At 43.3% G+C, this 15,482-nt stretch overlaps 1 protein-coding gene across 3 annotated transcripts in view; it reads right to left on the reverse strand.

Annotated features, from left to right (window-relative positions):
- slain2 (SLAIN motif family, member 2) overlaps positions 1-13,559 on the reverse strand; it is a 71,721-nt gene extending 58,162 nt beyond the window's left edge. For 2 of the 3 annotated variants that reach the window (XM_038791234.1, XM_038791233.1), the window contains exons 1-2: positions 12,995-13,558; positions 4,127-4,275 (exon numbers count right to left, since the gene is read on the reverse strand). In XM_038791234.1, the coding sequence (XP_038647162.1) occupies positions 4,127-4,275; positions 12,995-13,374 (529 nt within the window). In that variant the 5' untranslated portion in view covers positions 13,375-13,558. Of the gene's footprint in view, positions 1-4,126; positions 4,276-12,994 lie in introns of all 3 variants that reach the window. The other variant, XM_038791235.1, reaches the window with a different exon arrangement.
- Between the last annotated feature and the right edge of the window lie 1,923 nt (positions 13,560-15,482).

The raw sequence follows: 15,482 nt of genomic DNA on the forward strand, positions 1-15,482 counted from the left end.
GGGGATAGTTGCTGAACTCAGCAGGTCGAGAGGTCTGGATTCCGTTTGCTTCAACGCAAGAAGTATAACAGGTAAAATGGATGAACTTAAGAGCTTGGATCAATGTGGAGAATTATGATATTGTTGCTCTTACGGAGACATGGTTAAAGGGTCAGGGCTGGCAGCTTAACGCTCCGGATATCGATGTTTTTAGATGAAACAGAGGGGGTAGCAGAAAGGATGGGGGAGTTGCATTACTGGTTAGGGAACATATCGCAGCGGAGATGAGGGAGGACATCTTGGAGGGATCCTACAGTAAGGCACTATGGGTAGAGGTTACAAATAGGAAGGGTGCAATCATAATGTTGGGGTTGTATTATAGGCCCCCCCAACAGCCAGCAGGATACAGAGATACAAATATGTAGTCAGATTCTGGAAATAGGAGTTGTGGTGTGCGATTTTAATTTCCCCCATATCGACTGGGACTCCCTTGGTGCCAGGGGTTTGGGTGGAGAACAAGTTGTTAGGTGTAAATGCACATTTGATATGTGGGAGTCATTTAAAGACCAGTTGATTAGGGTGTAGGACAGGCATGTCCCTACGAAAATGAACAAGTTGTTAGGGGCAGCACGGTAGTTAGCATAAATGCTTCACAGCTCCAGGGTCCCAGGTTCGATACCCGGCTGGGTCACTATCTGTGCGGAGTCTGCACGTCCTCCCCGTGTGTGCGTGGGTTCCTCCGGGTGCTCCGGTTTCCTCCCACAGTCCAAAGATGTGCGGGTTAGGTGGACTGGCCATGCTAAATTGCCCGTAGTGTCCTAAAAAGTAAGGTGGGGGGGGGGGGGGGGGTTACGGGTATAGGTTGGATACGTGGGTTTGAGTAGGGTGATCATTGCTCGGCACAACATTGAGGGCCGAAGGGCCTGTTCTGTGCTGTACTGTTCTATGTTCGTCCAGGAGAGTTTTGTGAAACAGTATGTTGATAGTCGAACCAGGAAGGGGGCCTTGCTGGATCTGTTATTGGGAAATGAACCCGGTCGGATGAACAAAGTTCCAGTAGGGGAACATTGTGAATTAGAGACCATAATTCCGCAAGTTTTCATACTCATGGATAAGGACAAGAGTGGTCCTCAAGTGAGGGTGCTAAATTGGGGGAAAGTCAACTACAACAGAATTCAGCAAGAACTGGAGAATGTGGATTAGGAGCGGCTGTTTGAGGGTAAATGCACATTTGATATGTGGGAGTCATTTAAAGACCAGTTGATCAGGGTGTAGGACAGGCATGTCCCTACGAAAATGAAGGACAGAAATAGCACGATGAGGGAACCATGGATGACAGGGGAATATGTGAGACTAGTCAAAAAAAAGGAAGCATACATTAGGTCTAGGCATCTAACAACAGATTAAGCTTTTGAAGTATATAGGGAAAGTACAAACAAACTCAAACGGAGAGGTAGGAGGACCAGAAGGGGCCATGAAGTGTCATTGACAAGCAGGGTCAAGAAAATTCCAAGACCGTTTATACATATATAAGGAGCAAGAGGGTAGCTCAGGAAAAGGTAGCTAAGGAAAGAGTAGGTCCACTCAAGGACCAAGGAGGGAAGCTATACATGGAATCAGAGAAACTGGATGAGATCTTTAATGAGCACTTTGCTTTGGTATTTACCAAGGAGAGGGACATGATGGATGTTGAGATTAGGGATGGGCATGTAAATGCACTCGGACATGTCAGAGTAATGAAGGAGGAAGTGTTGGACATCTTAAAAAGCATTAAGGTAGACAAGTCCCCTGGGCCAGATGGGATATATCCCAGGATAATGTGGAAGACTAGGGAGGGAATAGCTGGAGCCTTAACAGATATCTTTGCATTATCTTTGACCACAGGCGAGGTTCCAGTGGACTGGAAAATAGCCAATGGTGTCCCTTTGTTTAAAAAAGGAAGCAGGGATAATCCAGGTAATTATAGACGGGTGAGCCGGATGTCAGTGGTAGGGAAACTGTTAGAGAAGATACTGAGGGGCAGGAGATATTCACATCTGGAAGTGAATGGATTTGTTAGTGAGAGGCAACATGGTTTTGTGCAGGGAAGGTCATGTCTTACCAATTAGATAGTTTAAAAAAAAATGACAAAATTAATTAATGAGGGCAAGGCTGTGGATATTGTCTATATGGAGATTAGTAAGGCATTTGGCAAGGTCCTTCATGGCAGACTGGTGCAAAAGGTAAAGTGGCATGGGATTTGGGGTGTGCCAGCTACATGGATAAAGAACTGGTTTGGCAACAGGAGACATAAATATATAATATATAATCCGTGCAGTCCTGGTCGCCACACTACCAGAAGGACACGGATGCTTTGGAGTGCAAAGAAGGTTTACCAGGATGTTGCCTGGTCTGGAGGGTGTTATCTATGAGGAAGAGGTTGAATAAACTCGCATTGTTTTCATTGGAAAGACAGAGGCTGAGGAGAGACCTGATTGATGCCTACAAAATTATGAGAGGTATAGACAGGGTGAATAGTCAGAAGCTTTTTACGAGGGTGGAAGACTCAATTACAAGGGGGCACAGGATCAAGGTGAAAGGGGGAAAGTTTAGGTGAGATGTGGAGGGAACGTTTTTCACACAGAGGGTGGTAGGTGCCTGGAACTCATTCCCAGTGGAGGTGGTAGAGGTAGGCACGATAGCAACGTTTAAGATGTATCTTGATAGACAAATCGACTGGCGGGAAATGGAGGGATACAGATAGTTTGGGCAATGAGTCTAAATTAGGAATCTGGATGGCACAGGCTTGGTGGGCTGAAGGGCCTGTTCCTGTGTTGTAATATTCTTTGTTCTAAGTGAAAGAGAATGGAAGGGAGGAGTGAAGGTAAAACATCTTCAGATGATCAGCTCTACCCACCTCGACTCATTTGTTTTCATTTCACCTTAACTGTCTTTTACCATTTCTTTCTTTCTTAATATATATTTAATTCCTCCCCCAATCTTATCAACCTTTCCTGCACCTTTCTCCTCTTTGCTTCCCCCTTCCCCTCCCCCCACACCTACAGTTCATCCTCTGATGTTAGTTTCCCTGCTGTTTGACCTTTCACATCTTTTTGTGAAACATACATATATAGACAAATTCAAACATGCCAGACAATGCTTAGAATGCGAGCATTTGCCGATATATGTGTTTCTGGAACAAACCTCTTCATTCACCCGAGGAAAGAGCAGTGCTCCGAAAGCTAGTGTTTGAAACAAACATGTTGGACTTTAACCTGGTGTAGTAAGAGTTATTACTGTTAGCTTTGACAAAGAGTCATTGGACTCGAAACGTTAGCTCTTTTCTCTCCCTACAAATGCTGCCAGACTTGCTGAGATTTTCCAGCATTTTCTTTTCCATTTCAGATTCCAGCATCAGCAGAAATTTGCTTTTATTTATGAAGGTAAAGCATGACGGAATTGAGAATTGGAGGGAAGATAGATGGGGGAGCAAGCAGGGGCATTTGCCTTTTTTTTTTTGCATACAAGGATTGTGCTTTTTAGAGCTAGTTGTGCAAGTGGATCTCTCTTTTTTTAAATACACAGATCTCACTTTATAGGGGAATCAAATTTTATACGAGGTTTGCATCATTGCACACCACATGTGGCCCAAGCACTGGTTTCGACAGATGTATTTGTGACCCAACTACATAAAGTTTGGACAACCCTATCTGAGAACATTAATAGGATTTCCATTGCCCAAATAATTTTAGAATACATTAAGTAATGCATGCAATATCACATTGTACCCTTGACACTTAGCTACAATTAGGTTATCAGCACGAGCTAAAAAAAAGTGAAATGATTCTGAGCTTTAATTAGCATATTTAAAGCAAAGTAAGGACAATAGAACATGAAGATTAATATAGCATCTCAAATCCAGCATCAAGACTATATAAAGGTTTAGTACTTGGGGCTTGCTGTGCTGGAGATACTGGATAAATATTGCAAGTGACTTAGTTTACTCAAAAATATTTTCACATTTGATAACAGCAATGGCCATTTTTACCCACACAACATACAAAACCAGGTGAGAAATTGTGTACAATTTGAATAAATACAGTTATTTCAGACAACCAAATTTAAATTCATACTAAAGCAGAGAAGATAAAAACTCTGGTATATTTACCTGCTATTGTTTGATCAAGCCTATGTATCAATGACCTTTTTGCTGCTTCAATATCGGAGTTTGGATGATCCAGCACCTGTCTGCACCATTGCAATGGACTAAAAGCTTTTTGAACTGGGGTTGGCAACCTCTTTGGTGATGTATACAACCTAAAATTGAAAACAAAATAAAAATTGTTGTTAATTATATGATCATTAATTATTTTTCATTATTTAACACTGTTTCATTGTACAACCTTGATAAATAAATCAATAAAGCAAAGTAATAACTGTACTTGTTTTTCATGTTACAAGTTGCAACTAAATTCGGAGCCCATGCTAACTAGTTTTTGCTTCAGGATTTCTCAATTCTATTAATTGGAAGTGAGAAGAGGAATATGGACTTGTAATTTTAAAAAATCTATGTCTCGAGATAAGGGGAAGGTAAACAAAAAACTACATTTACTTTTATATTTTTACCATAAATTGTAATTTCTATCCTTGCTCTTCGACCACTTAAGCACAGATGTCCATTTAATTACTTTGAAAAAATGAAAAAAAATTTTTTTGGCCGCCATACTTGAATTAAAAATCAAAGATCAGAATCACAGAAGTATTACAGTGCAGGAAGTGGCCATTTGGCCCATCATGTCCTGCACTGGCTGTCCAAACAAGCATCATGATTAATAATTGCCATTCCCTACCTTTCCCGGACCCCTGCACAGTGTTTCTATTCAAATGATCATCTAAATGCCCTCTTGAATGCCTTTCTTGAATCTGCTTCCACCACACTTCAAGGTACTGCATTCTAGACCTGATCACTCGCTGTGAGGGAAGTTTTTTTTCCCGCATTTCTCACAATCACTAAATCTGTCCCCTCTTGTCATGAAATCTTTTATGAGCGGAATAGCTTCTCCCCATCTACTCTGTTCAGTCCCCTCATGATTTTGAACATTCTAGCCACCCCCCCCCCCCCCCCCCCCCCCCCACTCTCTCTCTCCAAGGAGACAGTCCCAACTATCCAATCCATCTTCATAACGCAAGTTTCTCTTCCCTGGAACCATTACTGAAAACCTCTTCTGCACTCTCTCCAATGTTCTCACATCCTTCCTATTGTGTGGCACCCAGAACTGTACACAATATTTCAGTTGAGGTCTAACAAGTATCTTGTATAAGTTGACTGTAGCCTCCTTGCTCTTGTATTCTATGCTCCTATTAATAAACCCCAGAATACTATATGCTTTACTTACTACTCTCACCACCTGTCCGGTCACCTTCAATGATCCATGCACCCACATATAAACCCAGGTTCCTCTGCTCCTGTCGCCCATTAGTAATTTTACTCATTTTATATTGCCTCTCCATGTTCTTCCTGCCAAAATGCATCACCTCACACTTCACTTTGAATTTCATCTGCCACCTATCTGCCCACTCTGCCAATTTGTCTATGTCCTTTTGATGTTCTACATTGTCCTCTCCAAACGTTCCTCCAGCCCAAAAAATATTCATTCACCATTACTCTGTTACAGGAAGATGAAATTAATTTGTGAGAAAAATAAAATTAATAGAATTTCATGTTACTATTATTGTTAGTAAATACAAGTACAGCTTACTGTAGAATTGTTATTCAAATAAGTAACAGCATACAATAAAATACAATGAAATCCCACAATTTCTGAATGATTGATTTTCCCCGAGAATGCAGGAAAATTACTCCTTACATAAATCTGCCATCATGGTGGTGATATTATATCCCCATTGAACTTGGTTGGCAAAACTGACCTCCGCCTATCAGCTGTTATTACTGCAGTTGCCAAAAGGCAAATTAAATACATGGGGAAGAGAAGAGGACCATTTCTAGAAATGAATTTTATTAATACATTTTGTTTCAAGCATTTATTCTTCTCATCTGGAAAAGGATTATAGGCCATTATAGCCCACTTATTTGTTTGATCATGAAAATGAAATCTACGTGCTCCAGTATTACGTATTCAGTGAAATCAGGTAAACTTTGAGCTTAACACTAAAACGCTTAATTGAATGTTGCTGTTCATAATTTTCAAACTTTTGAACATACAGGAACAGGGGTGCACCATACATCTTGTTGAGCGTGCACCACTATTTAATATGGTCATAGCTGATTTGGGGCTTCTACTCCACTTTCCGACCATGTCCCTTGATCCCATCAAACATCAAAAACCTGCCTACCTCATACTTAAGTAACCAAGGTTTACAAATCCTGGGCGGGATTCTCTGGTCGCTAGCTGCATGTTTCTTGGCAGTGCACTGTTCACTGGTGGCATGTTCTATCTTCCCACCAACTGTCAAGTGGGATTTCCTATTGTAACCACCCCACGCCACCCGGTATCCTGCTGGCAGGAGAATTGAATCGAAACAACCGGAAAATTCCGGCCCCATTTAGTGAAGAAATCTCTCATCTCAGTCCTAAATGATAGGCTCCTCATCCTGAAACTTTACCCCCTTCCATGTCAGGGGAAAACAACCTCTCAGTACTTACCTTGTGAAACTCGTTCAAAATCTTGAATGTTTCAATAAGATCACCTCTCATTCTTCTAAAACGCAGAAAATATAAACCCAAATTACTCAGCCTCTCATTGTAAGACAGCCCTCTCATCCCAGAGACCAATCTAGTGAGCCTTCACTGTTAAGTCTCCAATGCCAAAGTCACAGGGTTTGTTCACAATAATTCAAATCAGCAAAAACTGTCCATTTCACAATAAAACGAGGATGAGAAAAATAATAAGAAGAATTAATTTATGAAGTACAAATGTGCAAAAGTTGGATCGTCTCAAAAACAGACATGGGGATCACAATGAACGCAGGTTAACTACATGGTCATCAAAATACAGGCAGCAGCCCATTTCCATGCTGTTTGCTGATTAACATGATTGCGGTGTTCATTGACTACACACATCAATGAGACAACCAAAACTGTTACTTCCCAGTACCACTTAATTCTCGTTGGCAACCAAGGGGAGCTGCATTCTGGGTGAAGCAGATTTTTTGAATATCCATTCACGGAATGTTGCGAGCAAGTCAATGTTATTGCCCTAGCCAAATTGTCCTTGAGGAGGTGGTCGTGAGCCACCCTCTTGAACTGCTTCAGTCCATGTGATGTAGATACACCCACAGTACTGTCAGAGAGGGTGTTTCAGGATTTTGACACAACTCCAGTGAAAGAACAGCAATATTGATTTAAACCAGGAATACACATGGCTTGGAGAGGTCTATGCACCTGCTGTTCTTATTTTAGATGGTAGAGGTCATGGGTTTGGAAGATGCTGTCAAATAATCTTGGCAAGTTTCTATAGTGCATTTTGCATTGTGTTGGTTGTGGAAAAAGTGAATGTTTAAAGTGGTGCAAGTGAGCTGCTTTGTCAGGCAGCATGGCGGCTCAGTGGCTAGCACTGCTGCCTCGCAGCACCGAAGACCCAGGTTCTATCCAGGCCCCGGGTCACTGTCCGTGTTAAGTTTGCACATTCTCCCCTTGTCTGTGTGGGTCTCACCCCCAGAACCCAAAGATGTGCAGGTAGGTGGATTGGCCACATTAAATTGCCCCTTAATTGCAGAAAAAAGAGATTTGGGCACTTTGACTTATTAAAAAAAAAAAGTAAGTGAGCTTTGTCTTGGATGGGGTCAAACTTGCAGAACACTGCTGGAGTCACCACTCATCCAGGCAAGAGTCTTTTTCCTCGGATGGTGATGACCAACACGAGGGGACATAGCTTTAAATTGAGGGGTGATAGATATAGGACAGATATCAGAGGCAGTTTCTTTACTCAGAGAGTAGTAGGGGTGTGGAACGCCCTGCCTGCAACAGTAGTAGACTCGCCAACTTTAAGGGCATTTAAGTGGTCACTGGATAGACATATGGATGAAAATGGAATATGTAGGTCAGATAGGCTTCAGATGGTTTCACAGGTCGGCGCAACATCGAGGGCCGAAGGGCCCGTACTGCGCTGTAGTGTTCTATGTTCTAAGTGGAAAGTATTCCATCACACTCCTGGCTTTGCATTTGTAGATGGAGGAACGCTTTGGGGAGTCAGGAGGAGGGTTACAGACTGCTTAGTTCCTAGCTTTTGACCAGGTACTGACCAGTGAATCTGATCTAGCAAACAGCGAAGAATGTTGGGAAAGAGTGAGCTCCAGTTTCACACTGCACTGGAATCTTGGTGGAGGAAAGGAGCTCAGATGTCCTGCATCAGCAGAGGATCAAAGACACTCTCCAATCATGTGCACACAAGGCAGTGGGAGCAGATACTGGCATAGTCAACACCAGGGGTCAAGCTCCGAGGGCCTGGATAAAGTGCAACAATCTCTATGACTTAACACAATTGATGAAGATCTGTAAAGGCATCTTCAAATTCCATATCCTACCAACTGCACCACGAGCCTCACACACTACTTAACATGCTACACCCATCACTTAACTACCAGCAATCTATTTTTTTGCAATTTTAAGGCTCCCACCAATATTTCAGTTTGCGCACTACCAGCATTCAACCATGGGAGTTTGCGGTGTCCAAAATGGTTACCGTGTTTCCTACATTACAACAGTGACAACACTTCTAAAGTGCTTCATTGGCTGTAAAGTACTTTGCAACTTTCATATGTTATGAAACGCATTGCAGAAATACAAATCTATTTTTACCTGGCTAGACGATTCATCTCGACTTTTGCAACTTAAAAAACTCTGGAAAACACTGAACAGTTGCAGAATTGTGCCACAGACAGGAGAATTAACCAATGAATCGCCGAGGTAGTTGATGATCCCCTTAAATCACACTTACATTGCTAATCACACGTTAAGTACAAGTTTAAGAGAAGTAAACAGCTCCAAAATGGTAATATTGGTGTCAAATCAGCGTGTTTGACATCATGATCTGCCTGCTATGCATAAATCTGGTGATCAGATGCTCTTGCGCTCGTGCCTTTACCTGGTATGATACACAAGAGAAGTGTGCACAAAACACAGTGGACACATTTTGCTCCCCAAATGGCACCTATAGCAACTGCTGCTGTCAAACTCAGTTTCACCCCTATATCCTTTAATAAGAATAGCAGGGCAGCAATTGAATTAACTACCCGTATAAATTAATGCTTCAAATGATCAGAAGACCGATGCAAAATTTGTCTTTGCAATAAAAATTAATTAAATATAGCAGTTATATGTAGGAACATTGTTTAAATTACTGACGGTACTACATACATAAAAGTTGTTATATTCGTTTGGCGCCTTTAACATAATTAATTGCCCCAAGGCATTTCGCAAAAGCATTATAAAACAAAATATGAATCAAGTCATACAAGAGTTGAGAAGAAAGTGACAACCTTACTCAATTTCAGGTCAGTCAGTTTAACATCTGACGTGGGTGAGGTTTGAGAAACAATAATCAAAAGGAAAAAAAAAATCAAGACATTTGGAGGAGTTTGATTAAAGATAGCGAACATGGATTTGTAAAAAGCAGATTGTGCTATACCAACCTATTATTTTTGATAGCCTGACAGAGGTCGAAGAAAGCTCCACTTAAAATGCTGGTTAACAAAATTGAGGCTCATGGAATAGGAGGGTCAGTCGCAGTTTAGATAAAAAATTGGCTTCAGGGCAAAGAAATAATGAGTCATGGTAGATGGCTATTTTTGGCAGATTGGAGGATGGTAGACAGTGATGTTCTCAAGGATCATTGTCACGACCACTGGCGTTTTGATAGAAAATTACTTGAATATAGAAAGCCAGAGAAAATTTCAGTATCTGCCGATAATGCCAAACTTGGAAGAGCGGCTCACAGTAACAAGATATAGATAGGCTAGAAGAATGGCTTGCAAGTGGGAAATTGAAATTCAGAGCTAAAAGGGCTAAGCAGATAGAATGGGACTTGTTAATGGTATGTTAATTGCATTATTCAGGTTAAGAACACACAGATGAAGGACATTGATTAAGCACCTTGAGCATGTATGGAGAAAAACATATAAATTAACTTATTTGGTTTTAGTTAATTATTTTCTTCCACAGCTACATTTGTAACCGAGTTGCATTGGAGGATCATGTGGTGTTCACAGTATCATCAAATAGTACAGTGCCGAAGCTCTTCGGCCAATCGAGTCTGCACTGATGCATGAAAGGCACCCGACCTGTCCAATCCCATTTGACAGCATTTGGCTCATCGCCTTGAATGGAATGTTATGAAGTGCCAAGTGCTCATCCTGGTACTTTTTGAAGGATGCGAGGATACCAGCCTCCCAGGTAGTGCATTCCAGACCATCACCACCTCTGGATAAAATAGGTTCATCGTCAAATCTCCCTGAAACCTCCTGCCCGATTTTGAACTTGTGTCCCCTCATAACTGATCCTTCAACTCAGGGGAACAGCTGCTCTCTATCCACCCTGTCCCTGAATCTTGTATACCTTGATCAGGTCGCCCTGCAGACTTCTCTGCTTCAGTGAAATCAATCCAAGCCTATCCAACCTATCTTCATAACTTAAACATTCCATCCCAGGCAACATCCTGGTGAATCACTTCTGCACCCCCTCTAGTGCAATCACATCCTTCCTATAATGTGGCGACCAGAATTGCACACAGTACTCCAGCTGTGGCCTTACCGAAGTTCTATACAACTCCAACATTATGAATGAAATGAAAATCGCTTATTGTCACGAGTAGGCTTCAATGAAGTTACTGTGAAAGTCCCTAGTCGCCACATTCCGGCGCCTGTCCGGGGAGGCTGGTACGGGAATCGAACCGTGCCGCTGACCCGCTTGGTCTGCTTTAAAAGCCAGCGACTTAGGCTTGTGAGCTAAACCAGCCCCATTATCTCCTTGCTTTCGTAACTTATACCTTGATTGATAAAGACAAATGTCCCAAATGCCTTTTTCCCCACCTTATTTACCTGCCCTGTGGAGATCTGTGGACAAACATAGATTGGTGGCTGGCACAGGCACTAGAATGCACCATAAGCCAAAGAGTAGCATTTTGATTTAATTCAATGTGTTTCCTTTAAAGTTCTTATTTTTGTTACAGTGCTCCTCTTAAGAAGCTGTTAGATAATTTATTTAATTAACTATATTGGTATATTCATGAGTATAAAGAGAGACTTGTTAATTGTTATCAAGCAGGCCAGCAGCACGGTTCAATTCCTGTACCAGCCTCCCCGGACAGGCGCCGGAATGTGGCGACTAGGGGCTTTTCACAGTAACTTCATTGAAGCCTACTCGTGACAATAAGCGATTTTCATTTTATTTCATTTTTCAAATAAGGCGAGGTCAGGCAGATTCTAGGATTTTGTTATTTAACCTGCTCCTGTGGCTTGCTAGAGTGGTCATTAACAGGTTCAAGTTGAGGGGGGCATTTGTCCCAAGAACCTGCCCTTCTCCCATTGTTGCATGTGTCCGGGTGTGCTTAGAGAGGGAGCATGAGGTGCCTGCTGGTACACTTGAGGCCTTCCGTGACTTGTTGGACACCACAACTGCTGGAGTTCATCATCAGCCCTTGAAACATATTTTATTATAAATGGATAGGTGTCCATTTACAGGTTTAAGCAGCAGGTGGTTGAGGGGGTTATTCAACCTGACTGCCCATCTCTCTTCCATGGTTGCATCCATTCTAGATGTCCCTGGCGAGGAAACAGTGTCGGCTGGTGTTTGAGGCCTCAAGGGCCTTGAGCCCTTTAAGGGACAACTGTGAGAAGTGGAGAGGTCAACGCAGGACCTAAATAATTGAAACTGAGAAGCCTAGATAGAGTGAGCATGGAGAGGATGTTTCTACTAGGAGAGATAAGAACCCGAGGACACAGCCTCAGTCTGAAGGGACGATCCTTTAAAACAGATGAGGAGAAATTTCTTCAGCAAGAGTGTGGTGAATCTGAGGAACTCAATGCCGCAGAAGGCTGTGATGCCAAGTCACTGAGTGTTTTTAAGACAGAGATAGATGTGTTCTTGATTAATAAGGAGATGCGGGGTTATGGAGAGAGGGAAAGGAGAGTAGGGGATGAGAACATATGACGTTTGTTCTTTTTCTTGGCCAATTCATATGCTTCTTCCTTGAGTCTATTATTATTTCTAATTTCCCCTGTAAGCCATGGGTTGGCCACCTTTTCAGTTCTATTTTTGTGCCAGAGGAATAAACAATTGTTGCAGTTCACCCATGTACTCCTTGAACGTTTGCCACTGCCTATCCATAGTCATCCCTTTCAGTAACATTTCCCAATCCATTGTACCCAACTCCCACCTCGCAATCATTGTAGTTTCCTTTATTTAAATTCAGTTTGTTAAAACTGGTCTGCTATTATCTTTTACAGCAAATTCATACAGGCATCTTTTCATTAATCTAAGTTGCTAGGACAAAGAAGCAGGCACACTATGGTTGCTGCTGACATAAGCTACACATTTCTTCAGACCTACTGCAGTAATTTATAATACACAATAAACGGGTTTAATTTAATATTTTAAAAGGTAGTCAATTGGTTGAGGTCTTCGTTCACTGCATGAAAATCTTAACAGGCAGGTGGATACCCCACCAACAACGCTCTATTTTCTCCGGTTTTGCTCAGTGAGCAATTAGGAATTGTGATCTGGGAAGAGTACCTATTGTATCCTCCGAGGCAGGCCTTTCAGGAATTGTTTGAGCCACCCTCAGGCAAAAACATAACTGGCACCTGTGTCAATCTCTCAGGTTGTATGCATCAGTGCTATTGTCCCGAAAAATAACCCAGAATGCATAACTATATTAAAAGACCAAATGACAGACACACTGGGACGAGACTCCAATGCAGGGAGAGACAGTTACTCCCATCCGTCTGCCCAGACATGTTGTCAGAGGCTGCCGCCAGAGTCAGACACTCGGGGGAGTGCCCAGCCTGTCCCCTCACTCACCAGCTGTCCTCCTCTTCCTCCTTATCCTCCAAAGCCATTGTCTCCAGATCCAGCGTCGCCACCTCATCCAACACCGTCCACTCGGGGCTTTCACTGCCGCCCAACACCGAGGCCGGCGACGGAGACACGCCTCCTGCCCGGGGCGGCGGCAAGTGGGACAGACTGTCCCCTTCCAGACTGGGCGCAGGGCCCGGGCAGGAGCCGGGGAGGGGCTGCCACGCATTGCCGCTGGCAGCGGCCGGGGAAGAATTCGGCTGCTTGGGGTTGATGAGGGTGGATCGGGTCCTCAGTTGTTCGTTTTGTTTCTCGAGTTTGCGAACCAACTCCTGCAGCTTCCGTACTTCCAGGTCGGCGCTGACGTTCGAGTTAACGTCTTCCATGCTCCGCGTTTCTCGACGTTTCCTCGCTTGGTGTTCTACTTTTCCTTTTCCTCCTCCTCCTCCCCGCCTATCGGTACATGATGGACCGCAGCCGGGTTCCCACGCCCAACTCCGGCTGGGCCTTCATTTGCCGGCCGCCATCTTCCTGCCGCCGGTCTCCGCCCTGCCGCGTGACGTCAGCGGCTGCCGCTCCGCCCGCAGGGCCACGACGTCAGCGGGTTCCACCCACGGCCCCATTCATGATGTCAGCGCGTACCCCAGTGGCGCGTCATCAGCATGTCCCCGCCAAGCTCACTCAGCCTTGCACTAGGTTTCTGCGCTGCAACTCAGTCACTTGAAACGGCGACTGGCTGAACTTTTCCTGTCATTCGTTTGTCACGATAACGCAGACTCAAGAAGTCGTGGTTTTTGTGACATTCAAACTCTTCCCAATAATCCTTAACCACGGCTGATTTCTTTAAAAAAAAAACGTTTTTATCTAACCTGGATGAAGTGAGGTAAGGAAATTAGCATGGCACCACTGTTAAATGTAACAACAAAAGTTTGCACTTTTCACATTCTTGGGACCTCCCAAAGCAATCCACAACCAATAAATTGCTGTTTTTGGATGCAATCACTAGTCTTGGGCAGTTCCTCGGGTCCAGGATGACTTGATTCCACTCCGAGGAGGTGGGTTCTGCAGTGGCTGAATAGTCCAATCCCGGATCCACACACACTCTGCCACAGGTGGTGTTTGGTGCCTTTGTGGATGCCTCTTGAGTCTGTTCTAAGGCACACAATTCCCAGGTGTCGATGGGGATGTTGCATTTACTTAAGGAGGCTTTCAGAGTGTCCTTTTAGCGCTTCCTCTGCCCTCCTAATGATCACTTGCCATGCGGAGCTCAGAATAGAGCACTTGTTTCAGGAACCTAGTGTCGGGCATGTGGATAATGTTGCCTGCCTGTTGCAGCTGGTCGAGCGTGACCAGTGCTATAAGACAGGGATATTGGCCTGGGAGAGGACGCTCACGTTGGTATGCCAATCCAGCGAGTGGATTTGCAGGATTTTGCGGAAGTAATGTTGGTGATATCTCTGCAGGTATTTAAGGTGTCTGCTGTAAATTGTCCATGCTTCTGATGCATACGGGAGTGTGGGGACCACGGCTACTCTGTGGACCATGAGCTTGGTGCTGGATTTGAGGTCTCTGTCTTCGAACAATCTGTTCCTCAGGTGTCCTTTGTTTTCCGGATGTTTAGTCTGAGGCAGGGCCAGTGCTAGGAATTGCGGGCCCAATTAGAAAAGTGATGGCGGGGCCCCTACTCTACAAAAGTAAAAATTTATGTATGTTTATATTTCGTGTAGTATGCCCATCTTTAACCAAAAAAAAACATTAAATACTTAATATACTAAAATTTTGTAAGACAACATGAAAGTTTTATTTTTTTAATCAGTTTTAGTTTTGAAAAACTTCTTTCACCTGATGCGACTGTTAGAATACAGAAAAGGCTTCAAACGGTAACTCTGTCGCCGCTGGCGCGGGGGCCCCTTAAGGTGCGGGGCCCAATTTGATAAATTTGGTCAAATAGGCTTAAAACCGGCCCTGGTCTGAGGCATGGTTGGCAAATATGGCAGCTAATTTGCATGCAGCTCAGTTTCGTAATGGGATAAATGATGAGTGAATCTGTTTTCCTGGTGCTGGTTGAGGAATAAATGTTCGCGAGGACACTTAGTGAACTCTAGCTGTTGTTTGAAAATGTTCCTAGATCTTTTATATTCACTTAGGTGCAGTTACCTTTTAACATCTGATCCCAAAAGGTGACGTGAGCAAGTACTCTGGGATGAAGATTATCAGACTCTGGAGATTTATCCACCTTCAATCCCGTTAATTTCCCCAAAACTATTTCTCTGCTAATACTGATTTCCTTCACAAAAACTTGTGTTTCTCAGAACTTCCGGTACAAGATTCATGTCTTCCTTTGTGAAGACAGAAGCACAGTATGAATTTAGTTCCTCAGCCATTTCTTGGTTCCCCGTTATGATTCCCCATTTCTGACTGTCAGGGGTCTACATTTGTTTTTGTCAATCTTTTTTCTCTTCACATACATAGAAAATTTTACAGTCCGTTTTTA

The sequence above is a fragment of the Scyliorhinus canicula genome, chromosome 3, assembly GCF_902713615.1.
Source record: "Scyliorhinus canicula chromosome 3, sScyCan1.1, whole genome shotgun sequence".
NCBI lineage: Eukaryota > Metazoa > Chordata > Chondrichthyes > Carcharhiniformes > Scyliorhinidae > Scyliorhinus > Scyliorhinus canicula.